We start from the raw sequence: 25126 nt of genomic DNA on the forward strand, positions 1-25126 counted from the left end.
CAAGGATCAAACCATGCATGGTCTCATGTTAATTAAGTAATTAATGTGCCTCCACTTACAAGGACTTCAGTTTTCAGGAAATGTTCCATTAAAATAGTAAAATCCAAATATAAAATAAAGATTATGGCAGGAAAACCACAACTTAAAATGACAAATGCAGAAAGAATAATTGAATGTCTGAATGCTATGTAAGCGAATGGACTGGAAACTTGACCCTGAGCTTCCTGATGGCCAAGGTAAAAAATGAAAACATTATAGATTATGTAATGCTCAGAGCCCATGAAGAAAACACATGAGAAAATCATTTAGCAGGCAGATGCAACAGAAAGATGTACTGATGGGCAAGCTGCGGCATGAGAATGGAAAAGATTAGGAACATCAGAGGAAGACATTGCAGAGAGATTCACTGATTAGTTAATATAGTTACTGAGACTCTATAATATCTGTGGATATTATCTCCCAGTCTCTGTGGAAACTATTATGGGACCAGTGATTATTATTTGTCATACGTATTCCAAATAGAAATGGAATATATCTTATTTTTTAAGCCAGAATAATTTCCTTTGGTCTCAAATTGAAATAGCAGGGGACATGGTGTCTAATTACTATCTCTTAACCATCATAGATGCTGGCACTGCTCAGAGTGGGAGGGAAAAACGAGATGGCTTGTTTATCAGTAGATGTAAAAATGAAGTAGGAAGATTTGTCCTGTTTCCTCCTGTGACTGCTGAAAAGCAGGAGGATCCTCTGAGGCTTTCTTGACAGTTAGAGAGAATGGCATCCTGCCTTAATCTCTTCCACCAAATTTCACTCTTGGACCCAGGCCGTTTCTGCTTTGGCAAAGTGACAGGTGCCGTTGTGGACTCTGTTCCCAGTGATGGTGAGCCAGTGACGGGCTCCCCTGGCCCAGCGGAACCTTTTGAAAACCCTGTGTGCAGTGGTTGCCAGAGCCTCAGGCACTGTCAGGTGCCTGGGGGACAGGGGAGGGGGCAGAGGAACGCTATACAGATTTTAGCACCACAGAAAGGAGCATTCCATTTTCTACCTTGTAGCAGAAGCCATCTGAAAAAGCGAACTTAGGACAAATGGCGTGAAGTTGAGCCTTCTGCTTTAGATACTGTTCTTTCCTCCAGCTCCCCTGCCCCCAGCCCCATCCGTCTTTTTCACAATGGACAATATTAGTTTCCCAAAGGGGAACGTTCCAGGCGAGTTCGCAGCACTGTTCCTTCCTCTGGCTTTAGCTTTAGGTGTTCAGATTTTATGCTGCGAAGCCTCATAACCTTCTCCAGGGAGAGCCCAGCAGTGGAACGCTGGTTTGGGCCTTGCACAGGCCTTCTTGACCTCACAGGGCTCTGGGCCTCTCCCCTCTGGCTGGCTGCCACCCTCTTCTGCCACCAAGACCCTCAGGACTAAAAGTGGCTTCCTTTAAGAACTGGGTCATTCTTGCAAAGGATTCCTGAGTCCCGGCCCTCTGTCCAGTGAACAGCTGGCTTTTATGACCGTCTCCTGTTGGTTTAGCGATAAGAGACCGATATCTGTTCAGTCGGCTGTTGCACCTGCCGCTCTGGTCTTTCTTTCATGATTGTGGAGGTGAAAGTCTGTCGAACTGAGTCAGTTCCACCTTTATCATTACTTCCTAGAACTTTGAAGCCCTTTGGCGGCTTTCAGAGCATCTTGCCAATTTTATCCTACCGAGGACTGTCAGTTCTCTTTTCTAGGCAGAAAACCTGAAGCTGAACTTGAGTGCTCTCAGTGGTGTTTTCGTCAGAGCTTCCCCCAGGATGTCTCATTTCCAACAGAGGAAAGAAACTTGAGGAAAGAGTTCAGATTTAAATAATTACCTCCAGGCCCTCTCTCTCCTCTCTTCTTTTCAAAAATAGTGGGGAAATGCAATTTTTCAGCATAAAAAATAGCAACAATGGTTGGAGTAGAAAGTGAGGTTTCTTGAAATCCTGCAACTGCATAGGCAACTCAGAAAGAAAAGGGGGCTGGCCCGATAGCCTAGTGATTAAGTTCAGTGCACTCCACTTTGGCGGCCTGGGTTCAGCTCCCAGGCACGGGCCCACACCGCTCATTGGCAACCATGTTGTGGTGGTGACCCACATACAAAATAGAGGAAGATTGGCATGAATGTTAGCTCAGAGTGAATCTTCCTCAGCAAAAAACAAAACAAAAAAAGACCAAGCCAAAAGCCCCCAGCCGTTCTGACTTCTCCCAGCCAGTTTCCTGGTTTAGTGCAGGGGCTCCCAAACCGCATCGAGTCCCAGCGTCACCTGGAGTGCTTGCTAAAACCTGGACTGCTGGCCCACCCTAGAGGTTCTGATTCAGTGGGGCAGTGAAGAGGCCTAAGAATTTGCATTCTAACAGGTTCCCAGTTGCTGCTGGGGCTGCTGGTCCTGCGACCACACTTTGAGAACTAGTGGTTTAAGTCTAATGGAAAGGACAAGGGCTTTGAAGACAGGTGGGCTTGGGCATGAGTCCCAAACCTGCAGCTTGCTGACCAGCTGTGTGACTTTGGGGTGTGGGCCTGAGCATCTCTGAACCGGTTTCTTCTTCCTTTAAACAGAAGAAATGATATCTACCCCGCAGACTTCATTGATTCAACAAATATTTGCTGTATGACTGTTGCAGTACCAGGTTCGAGGCTGGGCAGTGGGGACGTGACAGTGGATGAGACGCCCTCCCTCCACCAGCAAGCTGAGATGTCCTGATTGCCTAAATTTTCCTCTAAAGAGCTTTTTCCTGTGGGTCCAATTCATCTGAGAAACACAATGTCAGTGTTACCTCTTACCCAGGGGGATGAAATGCTGCTGCAACTTCCCCCGCCTGATCCACACCCCCAGATCCAAGAATCCTGCTAAAAAAAGCTTCTCTCTAAGGCAGGCATTAACTTTTTAAAAAATACTTGACTAAAAAAAATTTTTGAACAGGTAATTCATGTACATGATAATCAATTCAAAAAGTATAAAGGGGAACAGAATAAAAAGTAAGTATTCCTCCCACCCCTGCCCCTGCCACCTACTTCTCCTGCCAGGGAGCAGCCCCTGCTGCCTTCACACTTACCTCTAAAGTGAGTTTGCACAGCTGGGGTGCCCTGTAGACCCTGGGGGTACACAGAAGACATGATGGCTTCTCTCTCTTCAAGAACAAAACCAGAGGCAGGAGGATGCTCATGGAACAATGTGCTAGTCACAAAATCCAAGTATAACACACAAGTTATGAGGGGTTCCTTTAAATTAATTTTAATTATTCAGATTGGATTGGGAGAGTTGAATTTTAAGCCAGATACTATAAGCCAGGAGATTATAGACATGGACTGGAGGTAAAAAGAAAGCTAGGAGGCATTAAAGAAATCACTTCTTTTTTAAAATTCTTAAAGCATGTTATTTCTCATCCATCACTTTCTACCTGATATTATGTTTATGTATATATTTATAGCATTCTTATTTATGGTATATATCTTATAGGATAGTACTTTGTGTACTATTATGTGAATAGCACTCCTTGGGATTGTGCAGGGCACAACCTGTACAGCTGTACGCAGTGGTCCCTGTATATGCCAGAACTGCCTTGATCATATTTGTATCCCTTCACCGTATGCTTAGTGAATATTTTTAGCCAAATTACTTTGAGGTAAGGTGGACAACATCTCAAAATGTTATGGCTGGGGCATAAGGTCAGAATAAAGAGAGAGATGATTGGAGAAGTAGGCAGGGGCCAGGGAGTGAAGGCCCTTGTAAAGCTTACAGGGAGTCTGGTGCACACTCTGAGGGCAACAGTGGGGCAGTGACACACTCTGTTTTGCAGTTCAGATGAGCCTCTCTGGCTGTCGCCCAGAGAGTGGCTTGGAGGAGAGGAGGGAGCAAAGCCTGGGAAACCAGTGAGGAGGCTCCTCTAGGCAAGAAGGGACTGTTTTCACTCCGTTGGTATCAGTGTGGATGGAGGGAGGTGGACTGATTCAAGGGATATTTGGGAGGTAGAAATAGATAGGTCTAGGTGATTCCATGTGGGGCCCAAGAGAGAGGTGTCAAGGACACACTTCCTGGCTTGAGGAGGTGCTGAAAGTAGCAGTTTCAATATCACAGTGAAAGGACAATGCCAAGAGTGGCATTTTATGTCTTAAAGTGTTTGGAATTTATTAAATATTTTTAAGAAATAAGTAAAACTAAATATTTGTAAAAATGCAAACATTACTTATTATCAATCTAATATAAATTGTTAGCAGATAAAATTAATGAAAAGAAAGTATTATTCAAAAAACCCTCCATGCTGTGGTGGCGTCCCACATAAAGTGGAGGAAGATGGGCACAGATGTTAGCCCAGGGCCGTCTTCCTCGGCAAAAAAAGAGGAGGATTGGCGGATGTTAGCACAGGGCTGATCTCCCCACAAAAAAAAAAAAAACAAAAAACCCTGAAGACCTGTATTGCCACCACAAAGTGGATGATGGTACTAGTTAGTTATGGGACACCAGAGGGAGAGCAGTTGAGAACTGTTTTTAAACGTTGGCTCCTTTGTGCCTGAGGAATACGCCCATTGGCAATTCAAGATAAGGATCAGGAGCTCGGGAGTAAGGGCTGAGCTCAGTATATCAACTTGGAATCATCAGTCCATGAAGGCAATTGAAACTATGGAAACAGTTTTGTGTAAGAGAGTTGACCTGAGCTTTAGAAAAGGCTACGATTTTAATTGAACTAAAAGATGTGTAGGTAGCAGGATGGATTTACAAGCTAAAGAAAAGGGCCAATCCAAGAAAGCTATGGAGTTAGGACTAAATGGATGCTGTTAATGGTGTGCTGGTAAATGTTTAACAACTTGCTCTTTAGAAGTGAAGGGAAACCCTGCTTTATAGTGTTTGCTGATTTCTGTGGTGTAAATACTCCCATCATGATAGTCAATTTCAAGCTATCAGTGTCACTGAGCATGGAGTTGGCAATCGATGAGCACAATCAGCTCTTGTGAGCGCGTGCAAGTGAACTCTAGCCCACAGCTGGCTGGAGTCCTGATAGAAACAGAGGATTCTGTCAGGGAGTGGTGTTGGGTACGTTTAAGAGATAAAGTGAACCACTAGTGTGGCTATAAAGATAATAACAACTGTTGATGAGGATGTGGAGAAATTGGAAACTTTACACTGCTAGTGGGAAGATAAAATGGTGCAGCCTCTGTGGAAGACAGTTTGACAGTTCATCAAAAAGTTAAATGTTGGCCGGCCCGGTGGCTTAGTGGTTAAGTGTGCGCGCTCCGCCGCTGGCGGCCCGGGTTCGGATCCCGGGCACGCACTGAAGCACCGCTTCTCCGGCCATGCTGAGGCCACATCCCACATACAGCAACTAGAAGGATGTGCAACTATGACATACAACTATCTGCTGGGGCTTTGGGGAAAAATAAATAAAAATTATAAAAAAAAAAAAAGTTAAATGTAAAGTTACCATATGACCCAGCAATTCCACTCCTAAGTATATTCCCAAGAGAACTGAAAACATATGTTCACACAAAAACCTGTACTCAAATGTTCATAGTGGCATTATTCATAATAGCTGAAAAGTGGAAACAACCCGAATGTCCATCAACTGACTAATAGATAAATAAAATGTGGTATATCAGTTCAGTGGAATGTTACTGAGCCATAAAAAGGAGTTAAGTACTGATACATGCTACAATATGGATGAACCTTGAAAACGTTATGCTAAATAAAAGAAGTCAGACACAAGAGGCTGCATATCGTATGATTCCGTTTATATGAAATGTCTACAATAGGTAAATCCATAGAGACAAAAAGTAGATTTGTGGTTGCCAGGGGCCAGGGGAGGGGAAGGTGGAGAGTGAGTGCTAATGCATAAGAGTTTGAGAACTCTTAACGCCCAGTTTGAGAAACAGGGTTCTGGGAGACTGTGGTGTTGTAGCCACTCAGATATATCTGCTCCACTGGAGTTATAGAAGCCGTGTCTGTTGACCTCCAGGCTAGAGGTCTGTCCTCCAGGTTCAAGTTCTCCGTCATAAACAGCTAACACATCAAACATTAGTCTGTTCTTTGCATAGGCCAGGTCCCAGTTGGCCTGTTTCTTTCATGTATGATTAAAAGCTCAGGTGAAAAAATTTAATGGAACATTTTGATCTCATTAAAACCCGAGAAAAGCACATCTTGAAATATAATCTCATAAAGTCCTGCCTCGTAGACAGGTGTGAGTGCCAAACTCGCATCTATCAGAAAGGGATTGGAATTTATAAAAGGACATTTCGTTCCCTGGCGACAAAGCCATTTCAATCCTGGGATATTGACAAGCAATCCTGAAAAGCCCCCTACTCCCGACAGACGGGCTGCAGTTACCAAGTGCCTGAATGTCAGCAACCAGCCTTTCTCTTGCAGAGCTTAGCTTTGGGGGAGTTGCTGGAGGAGAAAAAGTGGAGAAAGGACAGATGTTGTTTCATATGTACGAGGAGACTGGGATTAGAGCAGAGGGTGAGGCAGGGCGGGCAGTGAACATCAGGGGGAACCGAGGAGGGTCTAACTGCTGCTGTCATCATCGCTGTTAGGCCAGAAACGTCACTGGGCTCCCCTCTCCCAGCACTACTGCCAGAAAGAGGAGAGGAGGGCCTGGGTATCCCATCCATGAGCCCTCTCCAGGCAGGGTCAGAGCAGTAGCCGGCCGCTTCTTTTTTTAACCAACTTACAAGAGCTTTCCTGAACACAATCTCCTAATTGTCCTGAGAGTTTGATGTTACCCAGTTTGGGGGGATCTATTTAATCATCTTATTGTAGGGGGTTATCAGCCCCATTTTATGGGCAGGGGAGCCGAAGCACTGGGAGATTTAATAACTGGTCCCCGATCATGCAGTTTGGGAGTGGCAGGACAAGATGAGGATCTCCAATCCAGAGTGCCTTGCACAGCTCCAGAGTTGCTCTAGAGTCCTGCCCTTTTCCCACCCTCAGTCCCTCAATAAATACTTACTGAGACCTACTGTGTGTCAGGCACTGTTCTGGGCACTTGGCATACATCAGCGAACAAAAGCAAAGATCCCTGTTCTTACAGAGCTGACATCTGATCTGGAGTGGGGACAGGGGCAGAGATGGACAATAAATGTAATGAGTAACTAAGTTATAAAGTGTGTTTGAAGGTGGTAAGTGCTATGGAAAAAGAAGTCATTCAGGATTTGAGGATCAGTGGGACAGAGGGGAACACATTACAGTTGTAAACGGGGAGGTCCCAGCAGTAGGGATAATATCACGGGGATTTTGTGGGGGACAAAGTGCCCAGCCCGGATCCCAATGCACAGGTGCTCATATGTGCTCACTAATGGACTACACTAGGCCCGTCTGCCTCATTAGCCTGTCAGTATCTCCCAGGAGCCCCCAGGCCAAGGCTGTGCCCAAAACAGACGGGCAGCTCAAGTTACAGACAGGCTGGACAGCAGGGTCAGGGTCCTGCCTGGCCCAGAGCGTGGTGGCACGAACTGCCCCAGCCGAGTGTGGAGACCCAGCATCTGCTTTCTGTGATGTGTCCATGGCCAACCGGCAGGGCAGACTAACCACTTTCCCTACTGTTTTTGATCAAAATGGAAGCTGGGAACCCAGAGTAGAATAGAAAATGCTGCAAGAAGGGACAAGGGAAGGCCAGAGCTCCCCCATACTCCTTCAGACTGGGAGCCCCAGGGCCCCCAGCATCGTGTTGCTAGGCAACAGCACACAGATTGAGGACAGCCAGCAGGAGCCAGCCGGCTTGGGGTCTGTTTGCTTTGGCAGCTACCGGGTCTGGGAGAGGGGGCGTCACTTGTAGATAGAGGAAACAACGGACTAGGTGGGGTAATTAAAGGAAGGCCAAAAAGGCGTCCTTGACCTATAAGTCTGCCCCAGTGCCTGCCATTCCACCTTTAGCGATTTGCTCTTTCAAGTGAAGACTGTGGTGATAAACTTTTTGTGTATGTGAAACTTTTGGTTCAAACGAAATCTTAACTGAGGAGAATAAACATGTAAAAGAGATTAAAAAAATGATGTTGCTCTGTTAAAGGGAGAATCCCCATTCCCTTTCCAAGGAGCTGGCTTTCTAAACCCCCAGACTTTGGAGCCTAATTTGAAAATCCCTGGGTTAAAGTATTTCAGCCCCCTGTTAAAAAGTGAACAGCCTTGGGAGCTGGCCCCGTGGCTTAGCCGTTGAGTGTGCGCGCTCTGCTACTGGCGGCCCGGGTTCGGATCCCGGGTGCACACTGATGCACCGTTTGTCTGGCCATGCTGAGGCCGCGTCCCACATACAGCAACTACAAGGATGTGCAACTATGACATACAACTATCTACTGGGGTTTTGGGGGAAAAAAAGGAGGAGGATTGGCAATGGATGTTAGCTCAAGGCCAGTCTTCCTCAGCAAAAAGAGAAGGATTGGCATGGATGTTAGCTCAGGGCTAATCTTCCTCACACACACACAAAAAAGTGAACAGCCTTTGTTTGATAAAATATGAAGGTATTTTAAAATCACTAATGCATCATGACAGATTTTAAGGTTTTCTGTCTGTGGGGGGATGGATAACAGACTCCGTAGAAGATCTGATGAAAACGTGGACCCTTTGCCTGGAAAAATGCACCTACCTACAATTCTGCATGTGGTTGTATGGGGGAAGCGAACCATGGACCGTCAATTAAGGACCCCTGTCTTGTGGGAGATTTGTTTATCTGATTGGCTTCCAAAATGGGATAAATACTTAAGTCTTGAGGCATAGAAGAGTGAATTTTGAAAGAGAGAGGAAGGAGAAAAAGATTTGCAGGAGAATTAGAACCTTGGGGGTAGGGCCCAAGAATCTGAATTATTAACGTGATCTCCAGGCAGTTGTGATGATCAGACAGTGTAGGCACCAGAGGTCTAGAGCTGGTACGTCTAGGCCCCAGGCCCCAGGAGACACTGCCACTGAGTGGGCAGTCTTAGGAGGGTGGGAAGGAGGGACAGAAGGAGACGCCCTCCTGCCCTCCCCAGTCTGACGGCAGGAGAACAACAGAAAAGGACCTGTGGCACCCTTCACAGGGGGTCAAAGCAAGGTCGCTGTGCCCCCGAGCCGCAGCTGGAGTATCGCCCAAAACCTCTGTGAAGGCAGACTGAAGCAAAAAGAACAAAGAACAGGAGCTCGGGAAACCAGCCAGCCGGGACTGGGCCTAAGAGAAAGTCTCATTTGGGGCACTGATGTTCAAATTCTAACACTTCTCTGTGGTTTTCCATGTTCTGTGCTAAGTAGGGCTCATTCCTCCCTCCCAGCAAAGGGCTGGTCTCTCCTTGGCAGTCGGAATCGTTGAATGGGATCTGCTCCGTCTGGGTCAGGTGCTCTCCAGGCAAAGGAGCGTTTGCAACTGAGTCAGCAAATACCTGTCGACCCCACTGTGCCAACCTCGGGGCGTTTGCCTGGCCTCCCCTGCCCCCATCTTGACATTCTCCCCAAAGCATCTGCCTTTCAGGACAGAGAGGAGAAGGGAATTGAGCATGCGGTTGGGGGAACAGCTGGAGGTGGCCTCCTCCAGACCCAAGGCCTCTAGTCAGAATCCGGGTTTACTTAAGAACCTGTTTCTTGACACAGGCCCTGTCCCAGCCAAGACAAACCCAGGTTGTGTTGATCTCCAGCTTCCTTGGGTGGTTGTGGCTCCTGATTGCAGGACTCAGGATGTGAGACACCTGCTGGGCTCTGTGTTCCGTCTGTGGGGTGGCGGTGGCAGGGGGTTGTCCCTTCTCCCCCAGCAGTCTCTGGGCAGTGATTCTTAGCCCCGTCAGTGTTTTACTCAAGTGTACCCATTTATCCAAATTGTACAGTTAAGATTTGTGGATTTCAACGTACAAACTTCACCTTTAAAAATAATAACTGTAAAAAGTAACTTCAAGTGAGGAGGAGTGGGTGGAAGTAAATGGGGAGTGGGTGGAGGTAGATGAGCAAAAATGTCAGAACTTGATAAGTATTGAAGTTGAGTGATGGGTACATGGGGGCTCATAATATTATTTTAAAATATATATATTTGAAATTTACCATAATAAAAGTTAAAAAAAAAAAAGCTTAGAGATGTCTGTTTTCTCTTAGAAATCTCCCTTCCTGATGAAAAATCTTAAAGAAACACACTTTTCACCCTAGCAGTTCTGCTTCTGGGAATCTATCCAAAGGAAATAATCAGCGATACACAGAAAGCTCCATTGTAGTGCTATTTAAAATAAGGAAAAATTGGACAAAACTCAATGTCCAACAATAGAAGAATGGTTAAAGAAACTATGGTGCAACCATAAGACATGAGAAAGCACTTGTGACCTAAAATTAAATGGAAAAAAGTCACAATACAAAACTATGTACCATATGATCTTCACTTTGTTTTTAAAAATAATATGTGTGTATAGAAAAAGACTCTGGAAAGAAATACAATAGAACGTTACAAATAGTGATCTCTGCATGGTGGGCTTGCGGCAGATTTCTATTTTCTTTTTAATTCTAGCCTGTATTTTCATCTTTTCTACAATTAACATTTATTACTTTGATAATTATTTTAAAAGCTAAGATGTGCCATTTTGAAGGAAGGGGGAAAAAGGTGGAAGGAAGAACAGATTTCCACGCAGGTACCAGCTGCAAAATAATAAGGTATTGGAACTGGAAGGAATCTTAGAAATTAGAAATCGCCTAAGTCCAACTTTCTCAGTGTACAGATGAGAAGACTGAGGTCCAGAGGGGTGGAAGGACCACCGAGGGCATTTGTTCTTTCTCTCTCGGATGGCTAGTTTTAGTACCCCCGCCGAGCCCTCGCTTCCCCTGAGGACATTTCCAGCCTGGGCGTACCTGTGTTAACCCCTGGAGGGCCCGTTTGGGGGCAGCCCTTTGACATTCCAGCCAGTCTGGGCCACCCATTGCCAGCATCCTTGACCGGCTGGGCTGGAGAAACACCCAGGCAAGAAGGCCGGTGGAACAGCAGACCTCACCACCACCCAATCCCCCAGTTCTTCTCCCTCTGACAGTCCTAGCTGGCCATCTCCGTCTTCTCAGCTCTGCTATTGCAGAGGTTACTTCTAAGCAGCTAGGCTAAATGTTTGTGGGGTCTGGCTTTCAAACCATCATCAATGGAAAAGAAACAGTGTGGTTCAATGGTTAATGTCAATTTGGAGTCAGAGACATGTTACTTTCTTTGCCAGAGTCCTTAGACATTGTCTTAGTCCATTCAGGCTGCTATAACAGAATACCATAGACTGGGTGGCTTAAAAGGCAAACATTTATTTCTCACAGTTCTGGAGGCTGGGAAGTCCAAGATCAAGGTGCCAGCAGATCCAGTGTCTGGCGAGAGCACTCTTCCTGGTTTGCAGACAGCCATCTTCTCGCTTGTCTCCTCACATGGCTGAGAGGGAGAGTGCTAGCTCTGTTCCTCTTCTTATAAGGACACTAATCCCATCATGGGGGCTCTACCTCCATGACCTAATTACCTCCCAAAGGCCCCACCTCCAAATACCGTCATATTAGGGCTTCAACATATGAATTTTGGGGAGACACAAATATACAGTCCATTACAGACATCAAGACCCTACTCTGGAGAAAGTGAGGGCAATGAAGAACATGCAATAATAGTTAATTGTAGAGAATGTGGAAGACCGGAAATTAGCTTATTTGTATATGTGTTTATAGTCTGTCCCCTCCCCACCCTACCCCTGCCGGCACACTCCCCACCATATATACGTATTTGCTCCTTGAGAGCTGTGACTTTGTGTCAAACACCACTGCTTCACCGGAACCTAGCACATAATAGGTCCTCAATAAATACTTGTTGAATGTGGAATAAGTGAACATCATTTTCCTAGAATGTAGAAGACCTGACATGTTCTAAATTAACAATATTTTCAGAGTTTAAATATTTCAATTCCAAAAGAGCAGAATGTCTGAAAAAAAAAACTTAGCAGTTAATATTTACTTGCACAACTGCAATGCAATGCTTTCAAGCAGTTGTTAATAGCAAACACATAAACACCAGGGAACCACCATGGGCATATCCAGTGAGGATGTTATGATGTCCACTCTGTCATTGCCTTCCACTCCTTCCTTCACTCTTCCCTCTTGGTGTCTCTTGAATTTGGCCAACCAATTGGATGGATGGTAATTGGGAAAAAAAAATATATATATATATATATATATATAATGAAAAAAATTTATTTGGGGGATGTTTCTTAAATTTAGACTATCAGATCATCAGTCTTCTACTCTCTGGGGAACTTAATAGAATAACTCAGAGATTGGGCACGCTCTCCAGGACCTGTGACGTAACTTTTTTTCCTAATTGAAAAAATTTGTGGGGCCCAGCCTGGTGGTGTAGTTGTTAAATTCCTGTGCTCCTCTTTGGCGGCCTGGGGTTCACAGGTTCGAATCCTAGGTGCAGACCAATGCACTGCTCATCAAGCTATGCTGTGGTGGCGTCTCACATACAAAATGGAGGAAGATGGGCACAGATGTTAGCTCAGAGCCAATCTTCCTCAGCAAAAAGAGGAAGATTGGCAACAGATGTTAGCTCAGGGCTAATCTTCCTCACCACCAAAAAAAAAATTGTGGTAAGATACACATAACATCTTAACCATTTTTAAGTATACAGTCAGTGGCGTTAAGTACATTTACATTGTTGTGAACCATCACCGCCATCCACTGATAGAACTCTTCATCTTGCAAAACTGAAACTGTTTTGCTCAGGGGCCCAGCCCTGGCAACTAATCTTCTACTCTCTGTCTCTATGAATTTGACTACTCTGGGTACCACACGTGAGTGGAATCATACAGTATTTGTCCATTTGTGACTGGTTTATTTCACTTGGCATAATTTTCATTTTTATTACTCCTGTGGAATTGGGTTGGTGGGGGCACCAAGGCCAGCCCTATGTAGAGCTGAGAAATAAGGAGGGGGCTTATCCCCAGCTATCCTACTTTCCTGGCCATCCTTCCCTCAGTTCCAACCCACCTCAGGTCCCTACTGATGGCTAAGTGTCTTCACTCTCCTCATCCCACCTCCCACTTACTCAGGGAGAGCATCTGACTGGCCTTGTGTGGGCCATATGTCTCTGCATGGGCAGAGGAGAGTGGGCCACCCCATTTGACAATGCCACCAAGACTGAATATACTAAGGAGGGGATATGTCCTCCTAAAGAGGCTCTGTCACCAGAGGAGGGGGCAGGCAAAAACATCAGATGTCCATGACAGGGGAGGTCCTCCAACGAACTTTAAACTGCCTTTCAGCCTCTCCATGCCAGGCGCTGGGCTCGACTCTTTCCCCCTTGGGCTCTGTTTGCAGAGTCTTTTACACCCTTGGCTTTCCTTGCAAAGTTTTCAGCAGCTTGAGAGCCAGTGCTGGGCCCCAGACACACTTTGTGAGTGTGATTGGAGCCCACGCAGGTTGCCCTCAAACACCAGCAGCCTGGAACACAGGCTCCAGACTCAGACTGCCTGGTTCAGTCCTAGCCTGGCAATCTCCTCGCTGCGTGGCCTTGAGCAACTGACTTCACCTCTCGATGCCTCAGTTTTCCCATCTGTAAAATGGTAAAATAATAGTACTTACTTTGTTAGGTTGTTTTGAAGATTTAAAAAACCTCTGTGCTAAGTGCTCAACCTATATCATCTTATTTACCCTCACAACTGACCTATTGCACATGGGAAAAAGGCACCCCTTTCTGGGCCCATCAGCCCCACGATAGGGCACACCACCCAGCACACAAAGCTTGAGCTAGGTTGCAACCTCTGCTCACGCCCTGAGCTAGACAGCCTTGTGCGTAGCCTGCACAACTGTGCACAGCACCCCTGCCTATGAGGCAGTATTTGTATTTCCCCATTTTCTAGATGAGGCAAGTTGAGCACCGTGTGGTAACGGGGTGGAGGGGTCACTTCTAGCTTGCCTATTTACTTAGGGCGCGCCAAAGAGGCTAACCACCGCTGTGTTGTGGACCACATCCCTTTGTCACCAGCTCAGCAGCTTATATATCTTCCACAGTGGATGGCAACCACATGCATCTCTAGCACCTAATCGATAGGTGACCACCAATCTCTAATCTCTAATCTATTACTTTGATAATCATTTAAAAAACTAAGACCTGTTTTTGAAAGAGTGGGGGGAAATGTGGAAGGAAGGACACATTTCCATGCAGGTACCATCCTGACGTGGCAATTATTTGATCATTTCAGCAGTCCACTCAATACCTAGACAGCAAAGACTAAAAACATTGTGGGTCTGAGTGACCCTTCTGGAGTTGAAAGATCAGTGTCACCAACAGATAGCTCAGTATTTGGCAAAGCAGATTCCAGCTTTGGCATTTTTTCCTTTTCTTTCTCATGTTCCCCGGGAGCATTGCGTGTGGCTGGGTGATTTAGGGGAGGGCGGATTAACTAAGGTGCCCTCCCCTCATTTCCAAACCCTTCCCTTCTTTCCCTGATGGACAAGCAGCAGCCACTGCCTACTGTGCCTCATTTAAAATTGTGGTTTGGCTGTGTGTCATATCATTGGTCATGGGGGGAGCAAGGAATTGTGTGCTGGGTATATATACTGAATATATTTGTGCCTTCTTTGTGAATCTGTATATTAAGCAGACTATACACTTTCAAAGACAGATCACTGGGTAAATTGAGATACTGTCGGAGAAATGATTTGTTGCAGAAAGCTGAATATAATTGATGAGTGTTGCCATTACGTCTCTGATTTAAGTGTTTGTCTAAGCTTAGTCTTGAATGGTGAGATCTCGAAGTGTGGTTCAGATCTGGAACAGCTGCAGCAGAGCCAGCCACCTTGGACGGTGTAAATATCCCCAAGTGACTTGAAGTAAATTAGCACATATTGAAAGGGAAATTTTCTAAGGCTTGGAACCACCATTTTCCCAGCAAACCTCCCACCCGAGTGGGACCCAGGGGACACCAAGTGAAAGACAATGAAAAGAAATGGACTTGGCCCAGTGTCTCCAAGAGGCCAAATGCAGTCAGAGTGAGCTGAAATTATCTGCTCAAACAGATTAGATATTTTAACACCAATTCTCAGGCCTCAGAAGTGCGACTGGCTGCTGGCAGACAACCAACACTGTCTTTTTTAATTTTTAGATTCGACTGTTAAATTTGGCCCAGTGTGAGTTTGTGTTTGATCAGAGGGATGAGGGTGGAGGATTCTGGTGGGAAAGCCTGGGTTCTAGCTCAGCGACTTGCCAGCTGTGTGACCTTGGACAGACCATTTCACCCCGTTGAGAGTGTTTTCTCATCTGTACAATGAAGGAAACAACCCTGCTCTGCTTGCCTTATGGGGAGTTTGAAGATCAGATGAGATGGTGTGGAAACACTATGCAAATGACTGGCGTAATTATGTTCACAGGCAGAACATCGAATCCTTTCTGCCTGGTTCACTCAATTCTCCATTTAATTTACATACTGTGGATTTTACTCTTCATTCTTGCCGCAAAACCTTTTGGAGAGTATCATTTTTAGACCTGGAATTGATATATGTGTAGTTGCCCTAGTTATCTCAGAGTCCTCTGAGATAAGGAAAAGACTGGAATTACCAGGAAAAATAGACCCAGGGAGACATTAGCCCAAGGGCACAAAGAATTCCCATCCTGATGTTCTTTCTTTCCTAGATGACACTGACATCTAAATGCAAAGCCAAAGATCCTCGTCAAAAGTTAGGCTCACAGGGGGTTAGGCTCACAGGGGAAGGCCAGGTGGCGCAAGCGGTTAAGTGCACGCACTCACTTTGGGGGCCTGGGGTTCACAGGTTTGGATCCCGCGCACGCACCAACACACCGCTCGTCAAGCCATGCTGTGGTGGCGTCCCATATAAAGTAGAGGAAGATGGGCACGGATGTTAGCTCAAGGCCAATCTTCCTCAGCAAAAAAAGAGGAGGGTTGGCATCGGATGTTAGCTCAGGGCTGATCTTCCTCACACACACACACAAAAAAGTTAGGCTCACAGTTCCCCACATTTTCCCCTTCTCCCCTGCATCTTCTCCCTTTGGATGAAAGTGCTGAGTCTATGTGTTGCTGTCCTGAGGCATCCTGGGCACAACATCTGGTACCTCTAAGTGCTAGGCGTACAGTGTATATTTGGTAAAAATTTATAATAGAGGAAAATAAAAACAGAGCTCTAAAATTGTACTCATCATCCCAAATTTCTGAAACTACAGATCGAGAAACGACATGTTTATCATATTTCCACAAGTCTGAGATGCCATTGCTTCTAAGACATGCCATTTTTTATGTACCATAAAGAAAGAAAAAACTCTATCAGTTAAAATAGGACACAATGTGCCCTTATTGGGTCAATTATAAGCCACATCTTGATTTAACAGATGTTAAAATGTGAAAGAAATATGCATCTTAGAATAGATGAAATGCATCCCGTTTACCTTTTCCAAAAGGTAAAGCTTTCTCCTTTTGGTTCTGATGCATCCTTAGATTAGCAGATTTCAAACTGTCTCATTTTTAGTTTCAGCTCCTTGCATTTATACATGTTGTGCAATAATGCTTTCCTATGAGTTGAAGGGGGACATTAAATCTATTTTTCTTATGGACACAATAATACAAAGTACTTCTGCACTTGAATATAGTTTTAGGTAAGTGCTGATTGTAAAATATTTGTCAGAGCCAAAATCACATTAATTCTGTGGTCTGTTATGTTTTACAAGATTTAAAAGAGTAAGAAGTGATTAAGGATATTTGGCACATCAATTGTGTTTTCATTCTCCCAAGTAGTGCTTTTTATTGTTTTTTGTGTGTGTGTGTGAGAGAGATTGGCCCTGAGCTAACATCTGTTGCCAATCCTCCTCTTTTTGCTGAGGAAGATTGGCCCTGGGCTAACATCCGTGCCCACCTTCCTCTACTTTGTATGGGTCACCGCCACAGCATGGCTTGACAAGCGGTATGTGGGTCTGCGCCTGGGATCTGAACCTGTGAACCCCGGGCCGGGCTACCGAAGTGAAGTGTGTGAACTTAACCACTATGCCACTGGGCCGGCCCCTTTATTGTTTTTCTTGTTGCTCTGTTTAATACTTGATTTGGCTGTTTTGTTGTTGTTACCTAGTTTATTCTCAGTTCAGGTAAAGCAATTGAACTGTGAGTTTCCCATTTCCCAGAGAAATTAGGCATGAGTAGGCTCACGTGAGGAGAACACATCACCTCCCTAGGCTAAATATGATGTTTTTCTAAAATGCAAGGTGGGAATTTATAGTCTTTTGGACAGAAGGGAGCATGAAGGACACAGAAATAGAAACACTGCTTGTGTGACAATCCTTTGTAAATTTTTCATGGACCAGTCCTTGCTCATAAATTCTACAGTTTGGGATAAGAAAAACTGCACCTGTTTCTAGCCTGTTCTTTAGTTACCTTCCCACATTTCTTTGATCTATCAGGACATTATTTATACACAACAGCAAAGAGAGTCACACACACAGACACACACACAAGGATTTCTAAGGACTAGACGATGGCTGGGTAGAGAGAAATGATCGAAATAATTGTAGCTCTTGTATGTGCTTCATAACAGTCGTTTCGGCACCATGATGCCGGGCTCCCCGCCGGTGTGCCTGCCCATTACTGTGTTGATGAGTGTTGGTAGCCATCGTGCTGGACAGGAAATGGGTGGGAAGCTGTCAATGTTTGATCACTGCTAATGCACATCTTGCCCACTGTTCTCTCCCCTGCAGTCTGAGTACCACTACGAGTACACCGCATGTGACAGCACGGGTTCCAGGTGGAGGGTCGCCGTGCCGCACACCCCGGGCCTGTGCACCAGCCTCCCCGACCCCGTCAAGGGCACCGAGTGCTGTAAGCAGCCATCCTGCTTCAGGGGTGCCCCGCCGCTCAGCTTTGGCCTCTGCCCCCAGCCGCCTGCCAGCCAAGCTAGGCCATTCCCGCCAGTGCAGCTGCCTTAAGGAATCAGATCTTTCCCCAGTTAGTCCCCATCCCCAACCCTTTTGAGATTTAGTGCAGAAATGTTACTTCATGGGTGCAAACTGGGTATCTGAATTTGCTTTTTTTTTTTTTAATTTAAGTCCCATCAGGGTAAAAATATAAGTAATTTCAGCTGAGTACCATTTAGATATTTTTTTCTGTTTGCATACAGTTTCTTTTTGGCCTATGCATTTCTCTCCAATCTACACTCACCATTCACAATCAGTCATTAGGAAAGATTGCAATTTGCTCTCGTTCTTGAAAAGGAAGCCAGAGAAGATGAATTTCTGCAGAGACAGACCTTTAAAATGCACTGGGTATCACTTCAGGGAACAAGAATCCTCCTGACTGTGGGGCTGACTGTGCAACCAGCAAGGCGGTGACTTGCCTACAGCTCTGTCCCCATCTCTGTACCTCCGTAGTCACAACTTACCTGCCATTGGCAGCTATTTCCTCTGCACTGTTCTTTTTAGAAATGCAAAGGAGATAACAATAAAAATCAGGGACTAGAATCAAGGAATATTTGAAGATTTGGAAAGGAAATTAAAAGCATTTAAAATCTAGAATAAGCTTAGCATAGTGCCTGGGTCAGTAGGTGAGCAAATAAATACCTGTTAAATTAATGAATATCTAAGATCCAAGCAGAACTGAGGTGTGACTAATGGAAACAAATGAGCCATCTAACATTGGTTAGCTTGACCAATGTTATTAAGCACTCTGTGCACATGCTGTGTGAACCACAAAGATAAATAAGGCACAGTCTCTGGCTTCAGAAGCTTACAGCCTGGTGGAAGGAGCATTCATTCATTCATCCACTCATTTTCTCAGCAAACCTTTATGGATCCCCTGCTATGTCTGTGTCAGTCACTGAGTCACCGTCCCTAGAGGAGCTCAGAGCCTAGTGGGAGACACACGTCAACATGATGTGTTAATACAAGGTGAAAAAGAATGGGAGTTATGGATGCTGAGGGATCAGGAACTGCTGGGAGAACAACTTGAGCAAAAGTTTGGAGGTGGAAGAACACCAGACACATTCAGGGAGGAACAGGTGGTCTAGGGTGGAAGCCACACAGAGAAGGTAACAGGTGGGGCTGGGTGGAGGAAGGTCTGTAGTGGGAGATCAAGCTGAAAAGTTAGTTTGGGGGGAAATTGTGGAAGACTTTGAATGCCGGGCTGAGAGCTTCATTCTATAACCAAAGGGGAGGGTCTGATTATTTTTTAAATGACAGGAATAACAGTACATATCAGTGTTTCAGAAAGATACCTCTGACCACAGAATGAGCAAAACCAGGAAACAGAGCTCGTTAGGGGGACATCGCAACAGTTGAGCTAACAGGTCACGAGAATCCCAATTAGGCTGGTGGCAGTAGAACCAGAAAGGAGGAGACAGAGGCCAGATACTCAAGGGGGAAATTCAAGTCTGAAGGGCTGTGCACCATTCAGAGGGATCGGCTCAAGAGACTGGTATTCTCTTCACTGGAGAGCTCTCAGAATGACCGAGTCCACACCCTTGGGACATAAGACCGTCAGGGACAAGCCCAAAGTCCCACAGCAAGGCAGAGCTTCCATGGCCCTAAATCTTTTTTTTTCAAGTTACAGCTTTATTGAGATATAATTTACATGTTGTAAAATTCACCCCTTGAAGGTGTAAAATTCAGCGGTTTTTAGACTATTCACAGAGTTGCATAACCATTACCACTATCCAATCTCAGAACATTTTCATCATCCCCAAAAAGAAGCCTCATATCCACTAGCAGTCTCTCCCCATGCCCCCTCCCCCAAATCCCTGGCACCACAAATCTGCTTTCTGTCTCTGTGGATTTGCCTATCCTGGACATTCCATGTAAGTGGAATCATACAAGATGTACTATGGCTCTAAATATTAGTGGGTCAAACTCCTAGATCTCAATCCTCTGCTCCCCGCTTTAGGGTGCCCACAACCCTCCCACTTCTCCTGGGACAACAGCGGCCTCACCACCCTGCCCTTGCCCCTGCTCTGTGTTTCAGCCTTCTCTTGCAAAGCTGGGGAGTTTCTGGACATGAAGGACCAGTCCTGTAAGCCATGCGCTGAGGGCCGCTACTCCCTCGGCACAGGCATCCGGTTCGATGAGTGGGATGAGCTGCCCCACGGCTTTGCCAGCCTCTCAGCCAACATGGAAATTGAAGACAGCACCACGGAGTCCACGGAGAACTGCACTTCGTGAGTCGCCGCTCCTCCCCTACCCGCTAACCTCCCCCCTTCCTGTGCTGGGGAAAGTGATGCAGGGAGCACTCGACAGCCTCGTCTCCTGCTCCTCAGGCTGCGTAGGGAGGATGGAGAAAGGGAGCCAAGTTGCCGGGGTGAGGGCTGGAGCAGGTCCCCACAGGCTGTTGGACATGACATCCACTTTGGCCCACTATTACTGACCTAAGCTTACCTGTGACTGACAGGCATTTGTGACAGGTGAAAAACATGGGGAAATAGAAAGAGGTAGACAAGATGGACAAGGGTTAAATGGCCCAGTCCATTTAAAACAAAATCCAATTGGATTTCCATCGTTGAATTTTAGATCAGCCAATAAACTTCCTCAACTTGATTGCAACGCAATGTGCAAAGCATTGGGTATCTTCCTGGCTCTGGTGCCAACTTCTAAAACTGGTCTGCCTAACCTGAGAAGGATAGTGTAGGACCAGAGCTTTGGTCAGTGGTGGCTGAGATCTTCCAAACCCTTTGAGACCCTGGTGACCAGAAAATTTTCCAGCTCAGAAGGAGATCTTTTCAGTAATCGAAAAGCTCAGCCCAGGTTACTTGGAGAACTGGTAAGCTATCCTTATCAAATCTTTGGACATTTAATTCCAGGGATAGGAATTAAATGATGTGCCTTCTATAGTTCAGGTCCTCTTCTGGTTGCGTTACGTCTATGATTTTCTATAATCCTCACAAGAGCGCTGTGAAATAGGTATTACTGTTCCCATTACACAGATGAGGAACTGGAGGCTCAGCAAGGTTAAGTGACTTGTCCTTTGTCACCCAGCTTACAATGGTGAGATTGCAATTCACACCCAGCCCCAAGCTTTCTACTGCCTCACGCTGCCACCTTCAAATAACATATAGTGTGTCAGGCAATATTGGGTCCTGGGGATGCATAGATGTAAAAGACAATCGTCCACTGCTCTTTGTTAAATGTTGACAAAGAATACAGGAGAAAAGTACAGGAAAATTTCTCTTATACTCGAGTGATCAAAAGTATAAAAAGGAATTAATAGTTGTATTACACTTGGATTTCTAAAACTGGGAGCAATGTCTCCCATTCCTTTACTTAAATCTCCTAGAAGTACCATTGTCTGAGCCAGGCAGCAGGCATCTAATAGTCCAATTTTAATGTTATTTCAGAATTCAATATTATGTATCAAAATCATTAGGATGACAATGTTGTCAGCAGAGATAAAGCTAGAGAGGATTAAAGCTGGAAGGAGAGGGAATGTGTGGGTTAGGACGACCAACCCCCATTTAAGGCCTAATGGAGAATGTGATTGAGCCTGGACAAGATGCAAGTCGGGCTCACTCACTCAATTCCTACCCACTCAAAGGAAGTGTTTCTCTCTCTCTGGAGACTGCACTGAAAGTCCAGAAATTGTTATCTCTCAGCAAGGCAGGATGTGGGCCGGTAGGTTAATAACAACTTGTGTTTTCACGGCACAGACTTCTTCAGGGCCTGGATCTTAAGGTGTCCCAGACATCCCTGGGAAGGGGGAAAGGATGTTTCTCCTCTGCAGTCTTGGAGAGGAAATGGCCACCTAGAGAGGTTTTGTGATCTCCTCACTGCCCCTCAGATAGGCAATAACTGAGCTGGTACCAAGATACCAAGTGTCTGGCTTTCCTGCTCTACCGTGTATTCACCTGAATCCATGCCCACCGCCTCCAACCTAACCCAAGCCATCACCACCTCCTGCCTGTTCTGCCTCTTGTGCCTCCCAGCCAGTCTCTGCTTCCGCTCCCAGCCTCCTCCAGGCCACTGTCCACTCAGCAGCCATACTGATCTTCTTAAAACACAAAGCCAACCACAGTACTTTCCTGCTCAAAACCCTGGATTCTATGGATTCCTATTGCTCTTGGAATAAAATCCAATACCTTGCCGTGGCCTGCAGGGCCCTGCCTGGTCTGGCCGCTGCCCATTTCTCCAGCCTCTTTCAGGTACCTCCCCTCTTGCTTACTATGCTCCAGCCACCCTGGCCACCATGCTCCTTCCCTCCTCAAGGCCTTTGAACACACTCTTCTCCAACTCTTCGCCTAGCTGACTCCTGCTTCAACCTCAGGTCTCTGCCTAAACGTCACATCCTCAAATCCTCAAAGGAGCCATCCCTGACCCCACAGACTCCTAGTACACACTCTTGCCTCATCTTGTATTTCTCCTTATGGCGCTTATCACAGTTATTACTCTGTGATTAATTGTGCGGTTAGTTAAGTTTCTGTCTCCTCAACTAGACATAGAATGCACGCTCCAAGAGGGTGGGGATTAGGTGTGTCTTGTTCTTTGATGTATCTCCAGCGTCTAACATCGGGCACAAAGTAGACATGAAATAAATAATTGGGAACAAAACAAGCCAAATGAACGGAGTTCCCATGGCAGGATCCCAAGTCTTCAGGGATCATCCTTGGTTCCTGGATAAATGTCCCAGGACTAAGGTGCTGGAAACAGTCCTCAGATCCAAGACTGGGATAAGCAAGAGGCAATAGGAGTGAAGAGGGAATATAGGAAGGATGTTGTGTGTTAGTGGAGAAGAAAGAACAGAAGCCCAAATACTGTGAAGGTGAAACACGAATGAGAGAAAGATAAATGTAAACATTAAAGAGGGTCTCAAACATTGGAAGCTTCTAAGTTTCCTTGTACAGTTTCTTCTTTCTAACCTGAACGTATGAAACAGTGTCACACAGCGTGACCTAGGTGGGGTCTGGGTAGCTGCCATGTGAGAATTTCTCTTTAAAAACTTGCCTCCCTTTCCCAGGGCCATGGTAAAACAAAGCAGGAATAAGCAGGTCACAGCTGAATGACCGTGGGCAACTTGCCTCAATTCCCTCATCCTAAAAGATGGTGATAAAAATAGTACCCTTCTTATAGGTTGTGGTAAGGATTAAATGAGATGATACGGGTAAAGAATTTGGAGCCATGCCTAGCACTAGAAATCAATCAAGACTTGTCATTATTGAACATGAAATGATCTTCACCACGGACAGCTCTGAAAAACATCAGAATTGTGATGCATTTTACAAATGTAACCCACTTATGGCATCCTTTTAATTATTCATCCAGCTTCAGGAGTTATTTATAGCTGATGCCGTGGAGCAGGCCAGCATTGTGTTGTCTCTTTTAGCGGGAGAAATCAATACCGTTAGGTTTGCTGGGGTATCTTGGATGAGCTCAGCTTAGGTATTTTGGATATGCTTCCATTTGAGAATAACACTAACAATTGAAGAGCTGAAGGGACCATGTTATTCTGACAAACACAGGGGGAAACCAGGGGACTAATCTGAGGTCCCCTTCACTGGTCATTATTAATAATTGGAGACCTGGGATGGTCTCAAGCAAAACAGTGAAATAGGGGGGTTGTTTTGATCACCCATTTCCTACATTGATCTGTTTAATCCCCTGAGTCCCTCCTATGTGCAAGGCCCAGGGCTTGGTGCTGGGGATACAATAGTGAGCAAGATCAGTCTGGTCTCTGCCCTCAGAGCACCTACAAACCAGCCAGGAAGACAGACAATTAAAGAAGAATTAAAGTATGATCCCAAGAGGAAACCAAATTGTAAATAAACTAAGAAAAGATGTGCAACCTCACTAATAATCAAGGAAATAAGATATACAGCCCAATGAGACACTAGCTCCTACCACCTCACATTGGCAACAATTTTAAAGTCTGACCATTCCTAATTTGGGGAGAATGTGGAGCCACAGGAACTCTCTTACACGGCCGGTGGGTGTAAATTGATAACAACCACTTTGGAGAACAATGTGGCAGTAGCTGGTAAGGTTGAAGGTTCACATACCCTTTAACCCAGCAGGTCTACTCCCAAGCATTCCCCTCAGACATGTGTATAAGCAGACAGGAACAAGAATGTTCTCAACAGAGTGTGCACAATAGCAAAAAATTGGAAACGATCTAAACGCCCATCAACAAGTAATACATAAATAAATACGGCAGAACCACACAAAGCAACATTATAGAGTGGTAATAATTAAAGAAGAGGGGCCAGCCCCATGGCGTAGTGGTTAAGTTCGGTGTCCTCCACTTCCGTGGCCTGGGTTCGCATGTTTGGATCCTGGGCGTGGACCTACACCACTCATCAAGCCATGCTGTGGAGGCATCCCACATACAAAATAGAGGGAGACTGGCAGCAGATGTTAGCTCAGGGGCTATCTTCCTCACCAAAAACAAAAACCAGTTACATGTAGCATCTAAAAGTGTACATTTCCAGAAAAACAGGTGGACTAGACTGGATGGAGTTCTGAGGTCTGAAGAATAGCTGTATCTGCTGACTTTCTTTGACAGCTTTGGAGTTAGGCAGATCTAGGTTTGAATCTCAGCCCTGCCACTTGCTGGCTGCGTGATATTGGGCACCAAGCCTCAGTTTCATCATCTATTAAATAAGAAAAAGATATCACTTCCTCTTACTGATGGAAAGAAATCATGAATATAAAACACGTAGTTCAATACCTGGGAGACAGTAAGCAACTAATAAATGTTATCCTCCCCTCTCACTTGCCCTCTATCTTCTGGGTAGTTTTGCATAATGTGGGGGCAAGCCCACCTGTCTTCCTCTTGTTGGCTGTACCCCCACCCAGGCTTCTTGATGTGGAGGTCATTTTTCACTGAGCATTTTCAGGTCCAAGCTTCTGCTTGTGAATTACAAGTCTAGAATTCCCCCGGAGACCTAGGAGGACATGCGACCTGCACATCGCACAGAGCCCGGTAGGCTATGCTCCTGCTGGTGAACTATTCTCCTGCTGGTGAACTTGGCTCCTGTTCCCTCACAGGTCCAAGTGGGTTCCCCTGGGAGACTACATCTCCTCCAACACGGACGAGTGCACGGCCACGCTGATGTATGCCGTCAACCTGAAGCAGTCCGGCACTGTCAACTTCGAATACTACTACCCAGACTCCAGCATCATCTTTGAATTTTTCGTAAGCCGCTGGACAAGGGGAAGGGAGGAAGTAAAGACTCTCCAAGACTCAAATTCCTTTGTAGGAACCACAGGCGTA

The 25126-nt window shown here is 45.6% G+C and overlaps 1 protein-coding gene across 3 annotated transcripts in view; it reads left to right on the forward strand.

The window, feature by feature from the left end:
- The window catches only part of ELAPOR1 (endosome-lysosome associated apoptosis and autophagy regulator 1), a 69965-nt gene that overhangs the window by 19763 nt on the left and 25076 nt on the right, over positions 1-25126 (forward strand). For all 3 annotated transcript variants that reach the window (XM_058538683.1, XM_058538682.1, XM_058538681.1), the window contains exons 2-4: positions 17641-17761; positions 19895-20087; positions 24901-25048. In XM_058538683.1, the coding sequence (XP_058394666.1) occupies positions 17641-17761; positions 19895-20087; positions 24901-25048 (462 nt within the window). The remainder of the gene's footprint in view (positions 1-17640; positions 17762-19894; positions 20088-24900; positions 25049-25126) is intronic.

The sequence above is a fragment of the Diceros bicornis genome, chromosome 4, assembly GCF_020826845.1.
Source record: "Diceros bicornis minor isolate mBicDic1 chromosome 4, mDicBic1.mat.cur, whole genome shotgun sequence".
NCBI classification, from domain to species: Eukaryota; Metazoa; Chordata; class Mammalia; order Perissodactyla; family Rhinocerotidae; genus Diceros; species Diceros bicornis.